The 16,848-nt window shown below is 44.5% G+C and overlaps 1 protein-coding gene across 3 annotated transcripts in view; it reads left to right on the top strand.

Annotated features, from left to right (window-relative positions):
- veph1 (ventricular zone expressed PH domain-containing 1) overlaps positions 1 to 16,848 on the top strand; it is a 124,462-nt gene that overhangs the window by 73,081 nt on the left and 34,533 nt on the right. For all 3 annotated transcript variants that reach the window (XM_051135283.1, XM_051135282.1, XM_051135281.1), the window contains exons 7-8: positions 14,268 to 14,485; positions 16,582 to 16,806. In XM_051135283.1, coding sequence (XP_050991240.1) covers positions 14,268 to 14,485; positions 16,582 to 16,806 — 443 coding nt within the window. The remainder of the gene's footprint in view (positions 1 to 14,267; positions 14,486 to 16,581; positions 16,807 to 16,848) is intronic.

Below are 16,848 nucleotides of genomic sequence, written 5' to 3'. Positions count from 1 at the left end.
CACAATAGTTAATGTTTTTCTGCCTTGCATTTTATGTCTCAAAAAGATTTATGACAATCAAATATGGAGATTAGCAGAAATAAGATAATCCAACCTCTTATTTGCATAAGGTAAACCAACGCTGCTGGGTTTATATTTGTATGTACTTTACATAATTGTATGTAATACATATTTTTAAATTGTATTGCATACCTGTTGCTGCCATAATAATGACCCATTTCAAATGTTTATGTGCTTTTCTTTTTTTTCTGCTCCCACTTGCTGTGATGAAATATTTTTCCTGTAAATACTTTCCAGCATTTCAGTAATAAATGTGACCCTGTGTTTATGCTCTGTTTCTTTGTTAATGTTTTCCAGAGTTCCCTTGTCTATCAGTTTCAATGGTTGTCAATCAGTTCCACACCTGTTTCTGTTTCTTTCTGATTGCCCTCTCTCATTATTTAATCCCTCTGTTTTGCCCTAGCTCCTTAGTTCCGGTATTGATGCTGATTTGTGTTTATTTTCTGTTTCTTCTGCCTGTGGATTTATTAAAAGACTTTCTTGTTTATTTCTACTCCTGCGTTGTGTGTTTCTACAGCCACGTGACAGAATACCGGAACTCCAAAGTTTAGATATCTGCAGCATTTTCTTTCATTTTGTTTTTTTTTGTTTGTTTTCATTTCTTTCCCCTCTCACAGAATAGGAGAAGGACTGTTCGCTGGAGGGCCACACCAGGGACTTTTTAGATCTGATGTGCCTTACTCACTTCCTTGACCACTCGCTTTGTGTCTTTTAATACACCAGCCTGAGTGAGCGGTGTAAGTCATGCCTGCCAGCAAATGGTCCAAAAGACAATTTCGCCACATTTGTAGAGTGGGTGCTGGTGAGTTGTGGAGGACTATACCAGCCCCACTCCAGACCCCGTGACCAGCTAGCTGTCATCCCGCTGCAGGGAGCAATTGCCAGAGCCCACGCAGATGGAAACCTTGAGCCTGCCGCCGAAACATGAGCCAGCATATAAAACTGCAAGACTCATCTGACCAGGTGCAAGAGCCGGCAACATCACCCATTCCAGAGGGAGGTTTGGTGGGGATTGAGGGCTTGGAGGGAAGCCCCACCCACACTCCCACCAATGAGGGTGAGCTGCAGCTGGTAACTGAACATTACTATGAGGATATAATGGACTGTTTTAATGAAGAGGATCTGATTGACTGGGTTGGGGAGGTAATGTCCAGCTCTCCTCTGTCTTCGCTTGTTCCGTCCAGCTCTCCTGTGTCTCCTATTCTCTTTGTGACTCTTAAGCTCCCACCCAGCCTCCCTTTCCCGCCTCCTCTTATATCAGCCAGTTCCTCAGCCCTGTCCCTGCTGGTGCCAGTCAGTCCCTCAGCTCACCCTCAGTCAGTGCCATCTGGGCGCTCTCATCCGCCTTGGGACTTTCAGTCTTCAGCTCTACATAGGCGTGAGGATCCCCTGTCTCTGCCTCCAGGAGTCCTTGACTCCACCTCGGTTCTTTAGACCACTGGCTGCACCTTGGCTCCTAGCTCCCTCGTCTCCACCGTGGCCCGTCATCCCACTGGCTCCACTGGGCTCCCTTGTCCTTCCGGCTCCGCCTTGGTCAGTCGTCAACCATCTGTTGCCTCGAGACTTCACTCCTCTGGCTTCGCCTCGTCACTTCGTCCTTCTGGCTCTGTAAGGCTCCTCCTTCCCTCTGGCTCCACCTTCATCCTCAGTCACTCTGACTCCGCTGCAGTCTGGAGTCTAGAGGCTCATGCTCCGGGGCAGCGATTCTCGCAGAGGAGGACCACAGCGGTCTTCCGGATCCCTACCTCCACCTTGGTCGCCTAAGACCTCAGCTCCACCTTGGCCTTCCGGATCCTCAGTGTCGCCTGTGGCTTTCTGTCTGGTCTGCTCTGTCCTGGGCTCCTCCTTCCATCGGCTCCATCAGTCATCCCTAGGGTATTGTCTGCCAATACTTGTCCTGGCTGGTCTCTGGACCAACATCTGGCTCCTCCTGCTCCTGGCTTCCCTTTGGCTCCTCCCACCCTCCACTCCCCCTTGTACTTCTTTTTTTTGACCTTTGTTGTTTCTGCCTCTCTTCTGCTCCACCTCCAGAACCCCCATCGTCCCTCCTCTGTTTTCGAATATTTGTCGGCGCGAGGACATGCTTTTCCGGGAGGGGACACCCTGGAGCGCAAAACCAGTCATTAGGGTCGTTTTTTTTGAAATTGAGATTTATGCGTTATTGCTTTCCATTGCTGTATGGTTTGTTTGAATAGGACATCTATTTGAAAATCTGGAATCTGAGGGTGCAAAAAAATCAAAATACAGAGGCAATTGCTTTTTAAATTGTCTAAATGAAGTTCTTAGCAATACATATTGCTAATCAAAAATTACGTTTTGATATATTTATGGTAGGAAATTTACAAAATATCTTCATTGAAAATGATCTTTACTTAATACCATAATGATATTTGGCATAAAAGAAAAATTGCAACTCATACAATGTATTTCTGGCTATTTCTACAAATATACTTGTGCTACTTAAGACTGGTTTTGTGGTCCAGGGTAACAAATATGCATGCAAATTACAGTGAAGTGTAACAGTTACCGTACAGTGTTTGGCAGTGGTCAAAAAGCATTTAAACAGTTAATTTTAAATCAGTTTCTTCTTGTAAACTCTGAGATGTGGATTCGGCCTGGAATTAAATTAACACATGACCTTGCAGTTTGTCAAAAAACAGTAGGTAATTCAGCCGGGGATTTTACGGAGGTGGTGAGAGATAAACACTGACATTCTGGATTCAGAAAATTCAGCAATAAAATCACTGACTAACCTTGTAAATATTGAAACTAGCCCTCAAGTCTCAATGAGCAACAATTACTGTACGAGTCGGGCTGTTTTCACAGTTGTAATCACTGTTGTATATCACTAATGCGCACAAAGTTTCACACTATATTTTTGGTATGCCTAAAAACAAAATACATTTATGCAATGATGCTGGATAGTTCTTCCAAAAAGTGTTGTCATCATTACTTCACCCTCATTTCATTCTGTGCAACACGTCAAAAAATATATTGCAGAATGTTCAGTGCTTTTACGTAGTATTTCCACAGAAGAATTAAAGTCATACAGGTTTGGACCACAGGAGGAAGAAATAAATTATGACATAATATAAATTTTTGGGTGAACTGTCTTTTTGAGACACGTTTATAAAGTATGAGGTGTATAGTGGGCGGAATTGTTTGTGCCCCATCAAGGGGAAAAGGTTGTTGTTCTGATTAGTTCAGTTTACATTTTAGCTGACTCATAACTGAGTCAGAGGAACAAATCAATCACTTTAAATCACAGACCAAAAGCCTAGTTGGGTAATTACAGAGCAGTGCTGAGACAGATCTCCTCTATCTCCATCACTCACGCCACTCTCCTTAGACAAGCATTGTTTCTTGTTGTTTTAAGCATGTTTATTTGCACTAATTTTCACAATGAATACAGTCGTATTTCAGATTCTGTTTATATGAACACTGAAGATTGCAATCCTATTCACATATTTCTTTAAATGTGCATTTCACATGCTCTGAACAAAACTTCAGCACTTCATGCATTTAGAACCAGAGAAGCCACAGCGATACCAACATCTCCAGAGCAAGAGCAATTTTGCCTTGGCAACATCCCTAAAAAGAAAGATGAGATGTTGAGAGCTTTTTAGCAAATATTTACCAACCACGTCATAAGACGCTAAATAAACATTCAGACATTTTTACACATTACAAAATGATTTGCAAAATGAGCTACTAAGGAAGCATCATAACCAGTAGACCCCTAAAGCACTGATTTGGTACCAGATCAATACTGCATTACAATGCAACGAACCAGTCTTTCTCTATTATCGTTAGAGCTTATTCAGTTCACTGCCAAAGATCTATCTGTCAACATGCACACTGTATTTGTGCATGTGAACATGCTAGGTTTTGGAAGTTTTCGGAAGTCCTGTTTAACTAAAAACTGTACAAGGTATTGTTGCCTTAATTTTGGCTGATAATCATTTTGATGAAAGTGATCTCATTAGGCCGAATACAAATTAGTGGTGGTTTTAAGCAGAGATTACAGTAAGATGGAGTGTGTTGATTTATTGAGCGAGAGCTCAACCCGATGTCTACGGGACAGAGTTTCCTGGCCAAGGCTTTTCTTGGCACTCCTGACTTGATCTCTGGCCCAAAGCTCGTATCAGATTTAAACACAACCAGATGTTTACATATGCACTCAACCTGTAAAATTCACATGTGTATGCCAAAAATCTGAATCCCTCATTTGATTTTAACAGAAACTGCATCTCATCATTTACTTCCTTTTTATCGTTACAAGCTATATCTTGTCATTCTGTGAATGCTCTGTCCTGATCTCCCCACTTTATGTTTGAGTTTAAGATCGGGGAAGCACAGTTTTATTGCCTTTAGGTATATGTAAATAATGTTAAAAAAGGTGTATTTTCAGATGTGGCTTTATGAAATTAATGCAATGATTAACAATAAGGAACAATTCATATTTTTTAATAAAATAAATTCGATGTGCACATCTGACTGAATAACAATTAGGCAATGACAATGACATTAGGACTATGGAAGCCACTATCACATACCAGCTGGCCAACTTGCGTCATATTGATAATTATTTAAGTGACTCAAGAGCATATATCGAAGGCGTGCTTTGGTTTTCCATTCGGATGGCAGCCAACATGAATAATAAATAACAACCACTGTCTTACCTAATTCAGCAAAATCCAACACTTGAACCTGACATCACAGGATATAATCATATAGTCATCAGCAACAAAGTGCCAACTTGAAATGTTTTTAGAAGTTGGGATAATTGCTTGTTTAATGTTTCTGAAGATTTTATTTTTATTTTGACCATGTCAGGTTCTCTGGATCGAGTGTTGATTGAGACCTAACCCTAATTGCCTTAAATGTGGAAACATTTAACATTATTAATGAAATCTGTACTTGTCACACTCATGGACTGTTTTGTTGTGTTTTCTTCCCTCATGTGCTCCTTGACCTAGTTTTCCCTCATGTCTGATTATGTCATTTGATTCACCTGTGTTCTTTTAATTATCCTCATTTGCTTTAGTATTTAAGTTCTAGTCTGTTTTGTGTTCCCTCGTCCGGTATTAAATATCCATGTGTGTGTCTCCTTCCTGCCTATCTATGGAGTTTAAGTGGATATATTAAAAGACTATCTTCCTTAATCTTCTTTGTGCGTTTATCTTCAACACCACACTCTGAAAGAATACCGGACCAACAAAAAAAGTTTAGCGGCGTTCTTTCCCCGTGTTTATTTTTGTTTTTGAAAGTCTTTCTTTTTGTCATGTACCGTCCTGAATTCCTCCTCCTGCTGGAGCAGGGGAACAATGTCTCGAGGACCACACTAGATTCTTCCTGGAAGTAGCTAATTACACCATCTACCTGGACAACGCAGAGCGCAGTCATCTGAGGTGGGTCCTCGAGAGAGTTTTGCTGCCTTTGTGGAGTGGGTACTGGTGAGAAATGGATCTTTGTTCACCGTTGGATTTGAGGATGATCTTGCCAGTCCCACTCCGGACGCTGAACCCAGCCCACCATCACCCCGCTGTGTGGAGCCAAAGGCTGAGCCCACCACAGACAGAGAGCCCAAGCTTGCTGCAATCAACGAGCCAACGAGGAGAGCGACAGAGCTGGAGATCACCACGAAGCCAGAGCCTCAAAGACTGTCTGACCAGGTGTGTGAGCTGGCAACAGCACTTGGCATGGGGGAGATCGCTGTGGATTGCGGTAGAGCGGAGAGAGGCTCCATCCACTGCACTATAGCTGAGGGTGAGCTGAGATACCAGTCGTCATCATCTGAGTGTCCTGAAGCTCCGATCTGCCATGAACTGACTGCCCTGAATTCTCTGGCTGTCCTGTTTTGGCCAACGAGGCTGTTTGTGAACTGTCATTATACCCTGAACTGTCTGTCTGTACTACAGTGACCACAATGGCCATTCCCCTGTCGCTGGCACACCCGGTGTTGGAGGTGGTCCTCTGGTGTTTGTGGGCAGCACATACCGTTTTTAACCCCCCAGGCTACTCCTTCTCTCTGTCTCCACCTTGGTCCTCTGTCACTCAGGCTCCACCGCAGCCTTCTGGATCCCCACCTCTGGCTATGTCACCGGAGCCATCTGCTCCACCTTGGCCCTCTGGATCCTCACCCTGGCTCATCGGTTCTCCACCACCACCTGCCCCACTGCTGTCGGTCCACGGCCTGGAGTCATCAGCCCTTCTTCCACCATGGCTCCTCCCTCCATCAGCTCCACCGTTGGTCTCGCCTGGCTCCTCCTGCACCAAGTCCCTTCAATCTTCTCCCTGGCTCCTCCTTTTTCCCTGATCATCTCCACTCTGGACTCTGTTCGTTGTGCTCCTCCTGGGTGCCCGTCCTCTGCTCAAACCTTCACCAGTATTGTCTGCCTGCCTTCTTGCTAGCCCTGTGCCATCCCCTGTCACCATCCACTCCGTTGTCGTCCTCCTTAGTCTCTCTCCATCCCTCCCTTTGTTTCAGCGGTGCAAGTTTGCGCCTTCCGGGAGGGGGGAGGGGGACGGGGGAGGGCGGATTGGGGTGGGGCAGTAGTAATATATTTTGAGTTTTTACATTTCTGCATAAATTTAATCCAAAAGATTATCAGATTTTAATGCAAGTCATGCAAAATTACATATCTTTGAAAGGCAAAAGTATGTGAATCTCTAGAATTACCGGTCTGTTCAGAGTCCATCTGTTCAGAGATGTTTTCCTTCAGTGGAATGACTATCAGGTGTCATTGTGTGCCCTGTTTTATTTAGAGAACAGTGCTCTGTCAAAGTCTGATGATGTTTGTGGAAGTGAATCATAGCACGAACAAAGGAAATCTCTGAGGACCTTAGAAAAAAAAGTTGCTGTTGTTCATCAGGCTGGAAAAGGTTACAAAATCATCTCTAAAGAGTTTGGACTCCATAAATACACAGTCAGACAGATTGTGTACAAAGAAAATTCAAGACCATTGTTACCCTCCCCAGGTGTGGTCTACCAACAAAGATCACTCTAAAAGCAAGATGTCTTGGGTAACTTCTTGGTAACTAAAAGCCTTTCTCACAACATTCATGAGTCCACAATCAGAATAATAAGCAACCATGGTATGCATGGCAGGGTTACAAGGAGAAAGCCACTGCTCTCCAAAAAGAACATTGCTGCTGTCTGCAGTTTAATGTGGACAAACCAGAGGGCTACTGGTGAAATGTTTTGTGGACAGATGAGACTAAAATAGAACTTTTGGTTTAAATGAGAAGCACAATGTTTGGAGAAAAGAACACACAGCATTTCAGCATAAGAAACCTATCCCAACTGCGAAACATGGTGGTGATAGTATCATGGTAGCTTGTTCATGGCCTGTTTTGCTGCATCTGGACCAGGATGATTAACCATTATTGATGGAACAATGAATTTTGAATTATACCAGCAAAATTCTAAAGGAAAATATCAGGACATCTGTCTCTGAACTGAATCTCAAGAGAAAATGGGTCATGCAGCAAGACAACGACTCCACACAAGCTGTTTTCCCAAAGACCAAGTCAAAGTCCAGACCGTAATCCAATTGAAATGTTGTGGAAGGACCTGAAACAAGCAGTTGATATGAGGAAACACACCAACATCACAGAGTTGAAGTGGTTGTTTACTGAGGAATGGGCTAAAAGTCATTGTGCAGGACTGATCAGCAGTTCAAGAAACGTTTAGCTGCAGGAATTGCTGCAAAAATGGGGTAACACCAGATACTGAAAGCAAAGATTCACATACTTTTGCCATTCACAGATATGGATCATTTTTCTTAATAAATAAATGACAAAGTATATATTTTTGTCTTATTTGTTTGACTGGATTGTCTTTGTCTGCTTTCAGAATTTGTGTGAAAGTCTGATGATGTTTTGGGTAAAAATTAAGTTTTATGTAGTAGTCAACATTTGAAGTGGATCAAAACCTTTCATCAAAGTTGTCCTAAAACCAAAACAATTCCCAATCTTGTCTTAGGACAACTTTGATGAACTACACTTCAAACAATATATATATATATATATATATATAGTTTTAGAAACTATGGGAGGCTTATGGAAGGTAATTGCAACACCAGATGTTTTACTCATGGGTGCAGGACACTATAGTTCACTAAAGTAAACTGTCACATGATATACCCAAAAATTCATCATACAGTGGACTACCAGTAAAACTGCTACAAATTTGGGACCAAAAATTATTCAGACACTTTGACCCGGTCATTTTTTGCTTACACGTGTTTTCTTTAATTGCTAATGTGACCTTTTTACACCACAGACTGAAAAAAATTAAGCATTGCTCAGTAATAGGTCAAAAAGTATTGATAGTTGTGTGAATATTGTCATATTAACAGTTGTCTGAATATTTTTGGGTTGATTGTAATCCATTACATACCTTTCTATCAAAGTTATCTGACATTATCGAGATGAATTTGTTCTGACACGGTTTAACTCTGAGTTCTTGTCATATTTTATTACCATTTTCTAAACTAAAGCGAATAAACTGTGATAGTGAGAAATGTCTGAATACATTTTGGTTTGACTGTATGTCACTATTCTGTCTTTTTTTTCTCGTAATTCTAAATTATAAGATATACATTCAGAATTGTAAAATATAAATTTGCAATTAGCTTATTTATTTATTTATATTCTGTAGAAAAATACATTCTGTGCTCCTAATGGAACCAGACATCATGACAATCCTTTGGTTACAGTGTTTCTTATGTTGATTGTCATGATCTGGTCGGTGAGCTGCGGACCGCTCACCACCAGATGTCGCTCTTGCGTTTTGTCACGCACGGACTGCCACACTACACCCCGGACTACACTCCCCATCAGCCATTGCACTTCCTCCTGTCCAATCAGAGACTGTATAAATACCCCGGTCTTCCTGTCACTCCTCGCCGAGTATTGGATTGTATTGTTTATCTTTCATACGAAGCGTTTCTCCTAGTTTTCCCCGTCTAGTTACCTTGTTTGCCTTGTTGTTTTTATCTCTCGCTTGTCTGACCACTCTCTTGCCTAGCCCCTCTCGGATAACGTTCGCCGCTGGATTGACCCTCGCCTGTTACGGTTTACTCTTGTCTCGCTGTCCATACACCTGTCTGCTGTTGTTCGACCCTGCCTGCCTTTGACCATGTCTTTGTCACGTCCTTACAATAAAAGTTTGCGAATGGATCCGCTCGTCTCTCGCCTCACTCCCTACGTTACAGAATACTCGGCCACTACAGGATCCAGCAACTTCTCATCCGGACGCCACGCAGGTATGAACACCACAAAACTGTTGTTAGCCCTCGAGCAGGGCACACGAACGCTCGAGGGCTACATCCAAGAATTTCTGGACATTGCCCATTACTCCGATCTCCCAGACTGTGTTTTAATAGATCTGTTTCACGAGGGCATGAATCAGCCGCTCAACTCACGGCTCCGTCGTGAGGCTCCGCGTTCTTCCCTTGAGCGTTTTCTGGATTATGTTTTGTTGTGTGTGGGATCGCCGTTTACTGTGGGTGTCGCGGAGGAGGAACGCGACAACGCGGTAATGGCGGCCACGCATCCCGCTGACGGAATGGTGGCCGCGCCGGGCGCGAAGCCACGGACACATTTGCCGCCTGGATCGCTCGTGAGATGGCGGCCGTGTCGGAGCGCGCTCGAGCAATGGCGGCGAAAACAGAGCTCCGTCACGTCACAGCTGCCATGCCAGAGCCAAGTCACGCTGGAGCTGTGTTTCCTGCACCAAGTCAAGTCAGCGCTGCTCTTTCTAAGGCAAGTGAAATTAAAACTGTGTTTCCTGTGTCAAGTCAAGTCAGAGCTGTTGATACTATGTCAAGTCAAGTTACAGTTGTCGCTTCTGTCTCAAGTCAAATTACAGCCATCAATCCTGAGCCAGAGCCACTGCACAAGATGGCTGCCACGCCAGAGCCACTGCACAAGATGGCTGCCACGCCAGAGCCACTGCACAAGATGGCTGCCACGCCAGAGCCACTGCACTGCACAAGATGGCTGCCACGCCAGAGCCACTGCACAAGATGGCTGCCACGCCAGAGCCACTGCACAAGATGGCTGCCACGCCAGAGCCACTGCACAAGATGGCTGCCACGCCAGAGCCACTGCACAAGATGGCTGCCACGCCAGAGCCACTGCACAAGATGGCTGCCACGCCAGAGCCACTGCACAAGATGGCTGCCACGCCAGAGCCACTGCACAAGATGGCTGCCACGCCAGAGCCACTGCACAAGATGGGCGCTACGTCAAAGCCTGCTAACGCCTCGTCAGCCAAGCCACAGCCTGTTCACGTCATGTCTTTTGCACCCGAGTCTGCACCCATCATGGCCGCACTTCCTGACGCGGTTTCTGAGTCAAGTCACATAACAGCGGCTGTTCCTGAGTCAAGCAAAGTTGCAGCCGTGGTTCTTGAGTTCGGTCACGTCTCTCCTGACATCCCAAGACCACGGCTTATGATGGCCCACGTGCTGGACTCACCCCTAAGGGCCGTATGGGCAGCTAAAGTGGCGCTCCTTCACGTCGCGGCTGCTACCCCAGGGTCAAGTCAAGCTTCCAAGTCCGGTCAAGCAACTGAGTCAGGTCAAAGCACAGCTGCCGTTCTCCTTGAGTCAAGCCAAGATACAGCTGTCGTTCTCCCGAGTCAAGCCCAGTCACAGCTGTGCTCCACGAGTCAAGCCCAGTCACAGCTGTGCCCCACGAGTCAAGCCATGTTGTTCCTGAGTCAAGCCACGTTACAGCAGATCCCCACAAGCCAAGTGACGTCATCGCTGCTGCTCTTCCCTTAGTGGCAGTGGCCATGTGGTGTGTGTGGGCGGCCCACTGTGCTCCTGAGGACACGCCTGTTCCCAGGTCAGCACCAGAGCTCTCGTCTGATCACAAGCCTGCACCAGAGCTCTCGTCTGATCACAAGCCTGCACCAGAGCTCTCGTCTGATCACAAGCCTGCACCAGAGCTCTCGTCTGATCACAAGCCTGCACCAGAGCTCTCGTCTGATCACAAGCCTGCACCAGAGCTCTCGTCTGATCACAAGCCTGCACCAGAGCTCTCGTCTGATCACAAGCCTGCACCAGAGCTCTCGTCTGATCACAAGCCTGCACCAGAGCTCTCGTCTGATCACAAGCCTGCACCAGAGCTCTCGTCTGATCACAAGCCTGCACCAGAGCTCTCGTCTGATCACAAGCCTGCACCAGAGCTCTCGTCTGATCACAAGCCTGCACCAGAGCTCTCGTCTGATCACAAGCCTGCACCAGAGCTCTCGTCTGATCACAAGCCTGCACCAGAGCTCTCGTCTGATCACAAGCCTGCACCAGAGCTCTCGTCTGATCACAAGCCTGCACCAGAGCTCTCGTCTGATCACAAGCCTGCACCAGAGCTCTCGTCTGATCACAAGCCTGCACCAGAGCTCTCGTCTGATCACAAGCCTGCACCAGAGCTCTCGTCTGATCACAAGCCTGCACCAGAGCTCTCGTCTGATCACAAGCCTGCACCAGAGCTCTCGTCTGATCACAAGCCTGCACCAGAGCTCTCGTCTGATCACAAGCCTGCACCAGAGCTCTCGTCTGATCACAAGCCTGCACCAGAGCTCTCGTCTGATCACAAGCCTGCTGCAGAGCTCCCATTTGATCACAGGCTTTCTTCAGAGGTCCCGTATGGTCTCAAGTCTGCTTCAGAGGCCTTCCCCGTCGGAGAAGCTGCGCCAATGCCTCCAGAGGTGTCGGCGCCGGCCGTAGAACCTCTTACGGAGGGGGCGTTAACCACCAAACTCTCTGCTTCTCCCTTTTTCCTGTCTGCATCCTCTGTCACTGTTCTCCCCAGGTCCCAGTCAATGACGCAGCCTCCTGTTCCGCCCCGGAGGGCTGCTCCGCCTCCTGTTCCGCCCGGAGGGCTGCTCCGCCTCCTGTTCCGCCCGGAGGGCTGCTCCGCCTCCTGTTCCGCCCGGAGGGCTGCTCCGCCTCCTGTTCCGCCCGGAGGGCTGCTCCGCCTCGGAGGGCTGCTCCGCCTCCTGTTCCGCCCGGAGGGCTGCTGCGGCTTCTCCCTCTATTCTGTCTGCCTCCTCTGTCCCTGCTCTCCCCAGGTCCCAGAGCGTGATGCAGATTCCTGTTGCGCCCGCAGGGCTGCTGCGCCTCCTACTCCGCCTCCGGCTCCACCCTGGAGGGCTCTAGTGCCACCTGTTCGGCCTCCGGCTCCGCCCTGGAGGGCTCTAGCGTCGCCTGCCCTGCCTCTGGCTCCACCCTGGAGGGCTCTTGCACTGCCTGCTCAGCCTCCGGCTCCGCCCTGGTGGGCTCTAGCGCCGCCTGTTCCGCCTCAGGCTCCGCCCTGGAGGGCTCCACCGGCTCCGCCCTGGAGGGCTCTAGCGTCGTCTGCTCTGCCTTCGGCTCCGCCCTGGAGGGCTCTAGCACCATCTGCTCCGCCCTGGAGGGCTCCACCGGCTCAGTCCTGGAGGGCTCTTGCATTGCCTGCTCCGCCTCCGGCTCCGCCCTGGAGGGCTCCCGCTCTGCCGGTCCTGCCTCAATCACCGGGTCCTCCGCAGGGGCCTGGCCCTCCAACCCTCACCCTGTCTCGCTCCCTCCCCACCACTCCCATGGACTGTTGTTCTGTTGGAGCGTCTGGAAGCCGCTCTTTGGGGGGCTATGTCATGATCTGGTCGGTGAGCTGCGGACCGCTCACCACCAGATGTCGCTCTTGCGTTTTGTCACGCACGGACTGCCACACTACACCCCGGACTACACTCCCCATCAGCCATTGCACTTCCTCCTGTCCAATCAGAGACTGTATAAATACCCCGGTCTTCCTGTCACTCCTCGCCGAGTATTGGATTGTATTGTTTATCTTTCATACGAAGCGTTTCTCCTAGTTTTCCCCGTCTAGTTACCTTGTTTGCCTTGTTGTTTTTATCTCTCGCTTGTCTGACCACTCTCTTGCCTAGCCCCTCTCGGATAACGTTCGCCGCTGGATTGACCCTCGCCTGTTACGGTTTACTCTTGTCTCGCTGTCCATACACCTGTCTGCTGTTGTTCGACCCTGCCTGCCTTTGACCATGTCTTTGTCACGTCCTTACAATAAAAGTTTGCGAATGGATCCGCTCGTCTCTCGCCTCACTCCCTACGTTACATTGATGAACTGTTTCTTTAGACCCTGAGATTTGGCATCATGGGATGGAGATAGATCAGTCTGTATATGATATCAGAGGTTGTTTTGGACCTTTCACATTCAGATTCTGACACATTAGTAGTACATCATGATATACATATCTTATGTTTTCAAAGGGGAATTGATATTGCTGATGCCAGCATGATAATTTATTATCCCCCCTTTGAGTGTGATGTAGTTTTTGCTTTGAGTCACCACTCTGACTGGGGCAAAAACATGTTTTGAATCAGATCCACATATTAGTTTAAAATAGGAATGGAAAATAGTGTTTCGATATGCTTACAGCCACAGCCAAACGCACACCCATTGTGCAAGATGTAATGTAGTCCCTGTTGTGTGCGTTTATAGAAACTTCCTTTCATGAAATCCATCATTCTGTGATCTTTCCCTATTTCTGGACCTTTCTTAGTATTTTAAAATATTGTTTATTGTGCTGGATGTCCTGTAATACTTCCAGTCATTTTGTTCCAGTTTTCTTGTACTATATACGGTAAGCTATTCATCAACTGTTTGTTTAAAAAGAAGTGATTTTTCTCAGATGTACCATTTTAAATTGTATATTTTGAGGTAGCTGGTAATCATTCAGTATGGTCATAATAGTACTTTTTTTTTTAAAGGATTACATTTTTATATTTATTAAAATATTTAGAAATACTGTATGTTATCTTGATTATAACAATCATCAGTAAGTGATTAACATTACACATTACAATTTATATTATTTAATGCTTAACAACTTATTAGTTAATGCGAATTTATATAGTTAATAAACGTCGCTACTGTTCAACCGTTTGAGGATGGTAAGATTTTTTTAAACGTTTTATTTTTAGAAATGTCTCTTCTGCTCACCAAGGCTGCATATATTTAATGAAAAATACAGAAAAAACAGGAATATTGTGAAATATTATTCTAATTTAAAATACCTGTTCTCTGTTAATATATTGTACAATACATTTTATTCCTGTGATGCAAAGCTGAATTTTCAGCATCATTACTCCAGTCTTCAGTGCCACACCTGTCACACACATTTTAATTCTCGTGCACAGGTCCAGGCTCGCGGGGCACTGCAGTATCTGGTGTCTCTGTTAGCGAGTATGGAGCACAGTGCCCATCACACGCTACTGCTGGAAATCCGCTGTCTGACGGATCGCTACGCCAACATCCTGGGCGGCGGAGGAAAAGACATCTACCGCATGAGCAACAGTTTCACTGCCATCGCTCGACTGCTGGGACGCAAGCTGGAGGCTGACAGTACACTTAGCAGGTAGTCACACAATCACACACGTTTTCCCAGTTATGCCACTTGCTTTGATTTGCTGAATAGCCTTGACATGTTCCAATATTTTTTTTTTAAACCACACGGGTGATTAGTTTTATTGAAGTAATTGAGATTTTACTATGATGGAGTAACTTCTGTTTAAAAGCTCCCTAATCCACAGGCCTTTGTCTGCCTGTCCACTGCAAAATTCTTCAGCTAATCAGTGTTTTGGCACTTTCGTTGCTAAACGTCTGATGAGGTTAGGATGCACTCCAGTTTTGTTCAAAATATTTTGAAATGAACATTTTGTTCATTTCTCTGTTTCTACGAATTTGTTCTCTCTTGAGGAAAATAGGTTTGCGTAGGAAAGATAACAAATGAAGAGTAATACTGAATACTGGATAATGGATTGTTTTGTTATTTATTGATTTATTTTACATACCACAGAACTGTCCTTTTTCCACTTTTGCTTTTCTTTCTCATTTTGTTCTCGCTTATCTTCTTTTCCAAAATGACATTTAACTTTGTCAACTATATGTGACCCTGGACCACAAAACCAGTCATAAGGGTCATTTTTTTAAAATGAAATTTATACATCATCTGTAAGTTGAATAAAGCTTTCCATTGATGTATGCTTTGTTAGGATAGGACAATGTTTGTCCGAGATACAACTGTTTGAAATTCAGAAATCTGAGTGCAAAAAAATAAAAATGTTAAGGAAATCGCCTTTAAAGTTGTCCAAATAAAGTTCTTAGCAATGCATATTACTAATCAAAAATTATGTTTTGATACATATACAGTAGGAAATTTACAAAATATTTTCATGGAACATGATCCTTAATATTCAAATGATTTTTTGCATAAAAGAAAAATGAGATTATTTTGACCTATATTGTTGGCTATTTCTACAAATATGCCTATGTAACTTATGACTGGGTTTTGTGGTCCAGGGTCACATATAAAAAATGTTTTTTTATATATGTTCCAGACTAGTGGAAAGAAAACAACAAAAAACACTGTTGAGTGCTTCTTTTATAGCACTTTATCTATTTGTGTCAATAGATTTCAATTACAATCAATATTTTTAAAGGCCGTCTTCACAAAATTAGTTTTTTCTTCTACACTGAGCCATAAATCTCCACTTCAGTAGCACTTATACACACAAACCTTTTACATTTTTATTCCTGTCTATATCCTGAAGGTTTTTACAGAGGGATTTGTTCATATATAATTTGCTTGATTTTATATAACATTTTATTCCCCAAAAAAATCATGAAAATACATTGTTTCTGTCTATTCAAGGTATTTTCTGAAATTAAAAAAAATAAACAGGAGTTTTGGAACTGACTTCATCCTCTGTTTAGATTTTTGTACTAGAAATGTATGTAAATTAGTGCATATTTAAGTAAATAATGCCTTGTTTGAATACTTTGAATACCTAACATTTTAGAAAACTTGTAATACAAAAAATGTTTACAGTTATAATTGTAATCAAATTATTACTATTAGTTATTGTTTTTACTCTATTCGCCTGCAATGTCTTGCCTTAAAGTACATTTATTTCATACTAAGTGTACTTCAAATCTATTAACATATTTATTGACATATCACATAAGACTTAAGAAATTATAATTAAACTTTATTTGAAGTATTTCTTTATTTTTATATATGTACATATATACATACATATATTATACATGTACCATCATAGTGACAACAGCCAATCATATTACTTTTCCGGTGTTGTGATTGGCTAACGTCTTTGCCTGGGTATTTGCATAAAGGTGATCTGATTGGCTGACACCTTTGTTTTTTTGTCAACTTTTGCCACAAGCAACGGCAGTGACAAAATGCAGCGGAGCCATAAATCAGTTCAGTAATGCATGACGTCACCCGTTCAGTGTAAATGAGAAGGGTGTATGGTTATGTAATTAGGCATAACTGTTATTGCTATAGTAAGTACAGCAAATGTAAGATGTGTAACAAGTTTACTACTATTTTAAATACTGTTTTTAAAAAGTATACTGTACATGCTGTTCAATATACACTAAGCAGCCCAGGTGTATTCCATTCTGAACATGGTCTTCATCTTTGTTTGTCAGAGAGGAGGAGAAGGTGCAGGATTTGTCGAGGCCATGTGAAGCCGAGTCTAGTTCTGAAATGTTTGCTGAGAACCAGCGTCTGCAGGTGAAAATCCAGGCTTTTGAGCAGAAGATGGGCGATGAGGTGGAGGAATTAGAAGAAGAGGGTGCTTCTCCTGGTCCTCAGAGACGCCACAGTCTGGGTCAGGCAGCGCGAGACGAGCGCAGAGAGATGAGGTTCAACAGGTGGGCCTGACCTGTTAGAATTTATAAGTAAATAATGACAGA

This window comes from Labeo rohita, chromosome 18, assembly GCF_022985175.1.
Source record: "Labeo rohita strain BAU-BD-2019 chromosome 18, IGBB_LRoh.1.0, whole genome shotgun sequence".
NCBI lineage: Eukaryota > Metazoa > Chordata > Actinopteri > Cypriniformes > Cyprinidae > Labeo > Labeo rohita.
The sequence above is the reverse complement of the archived record's forward strand: the minus strand, read 5'-3'. Positions and strand labels throughout refer to the sequence as shown.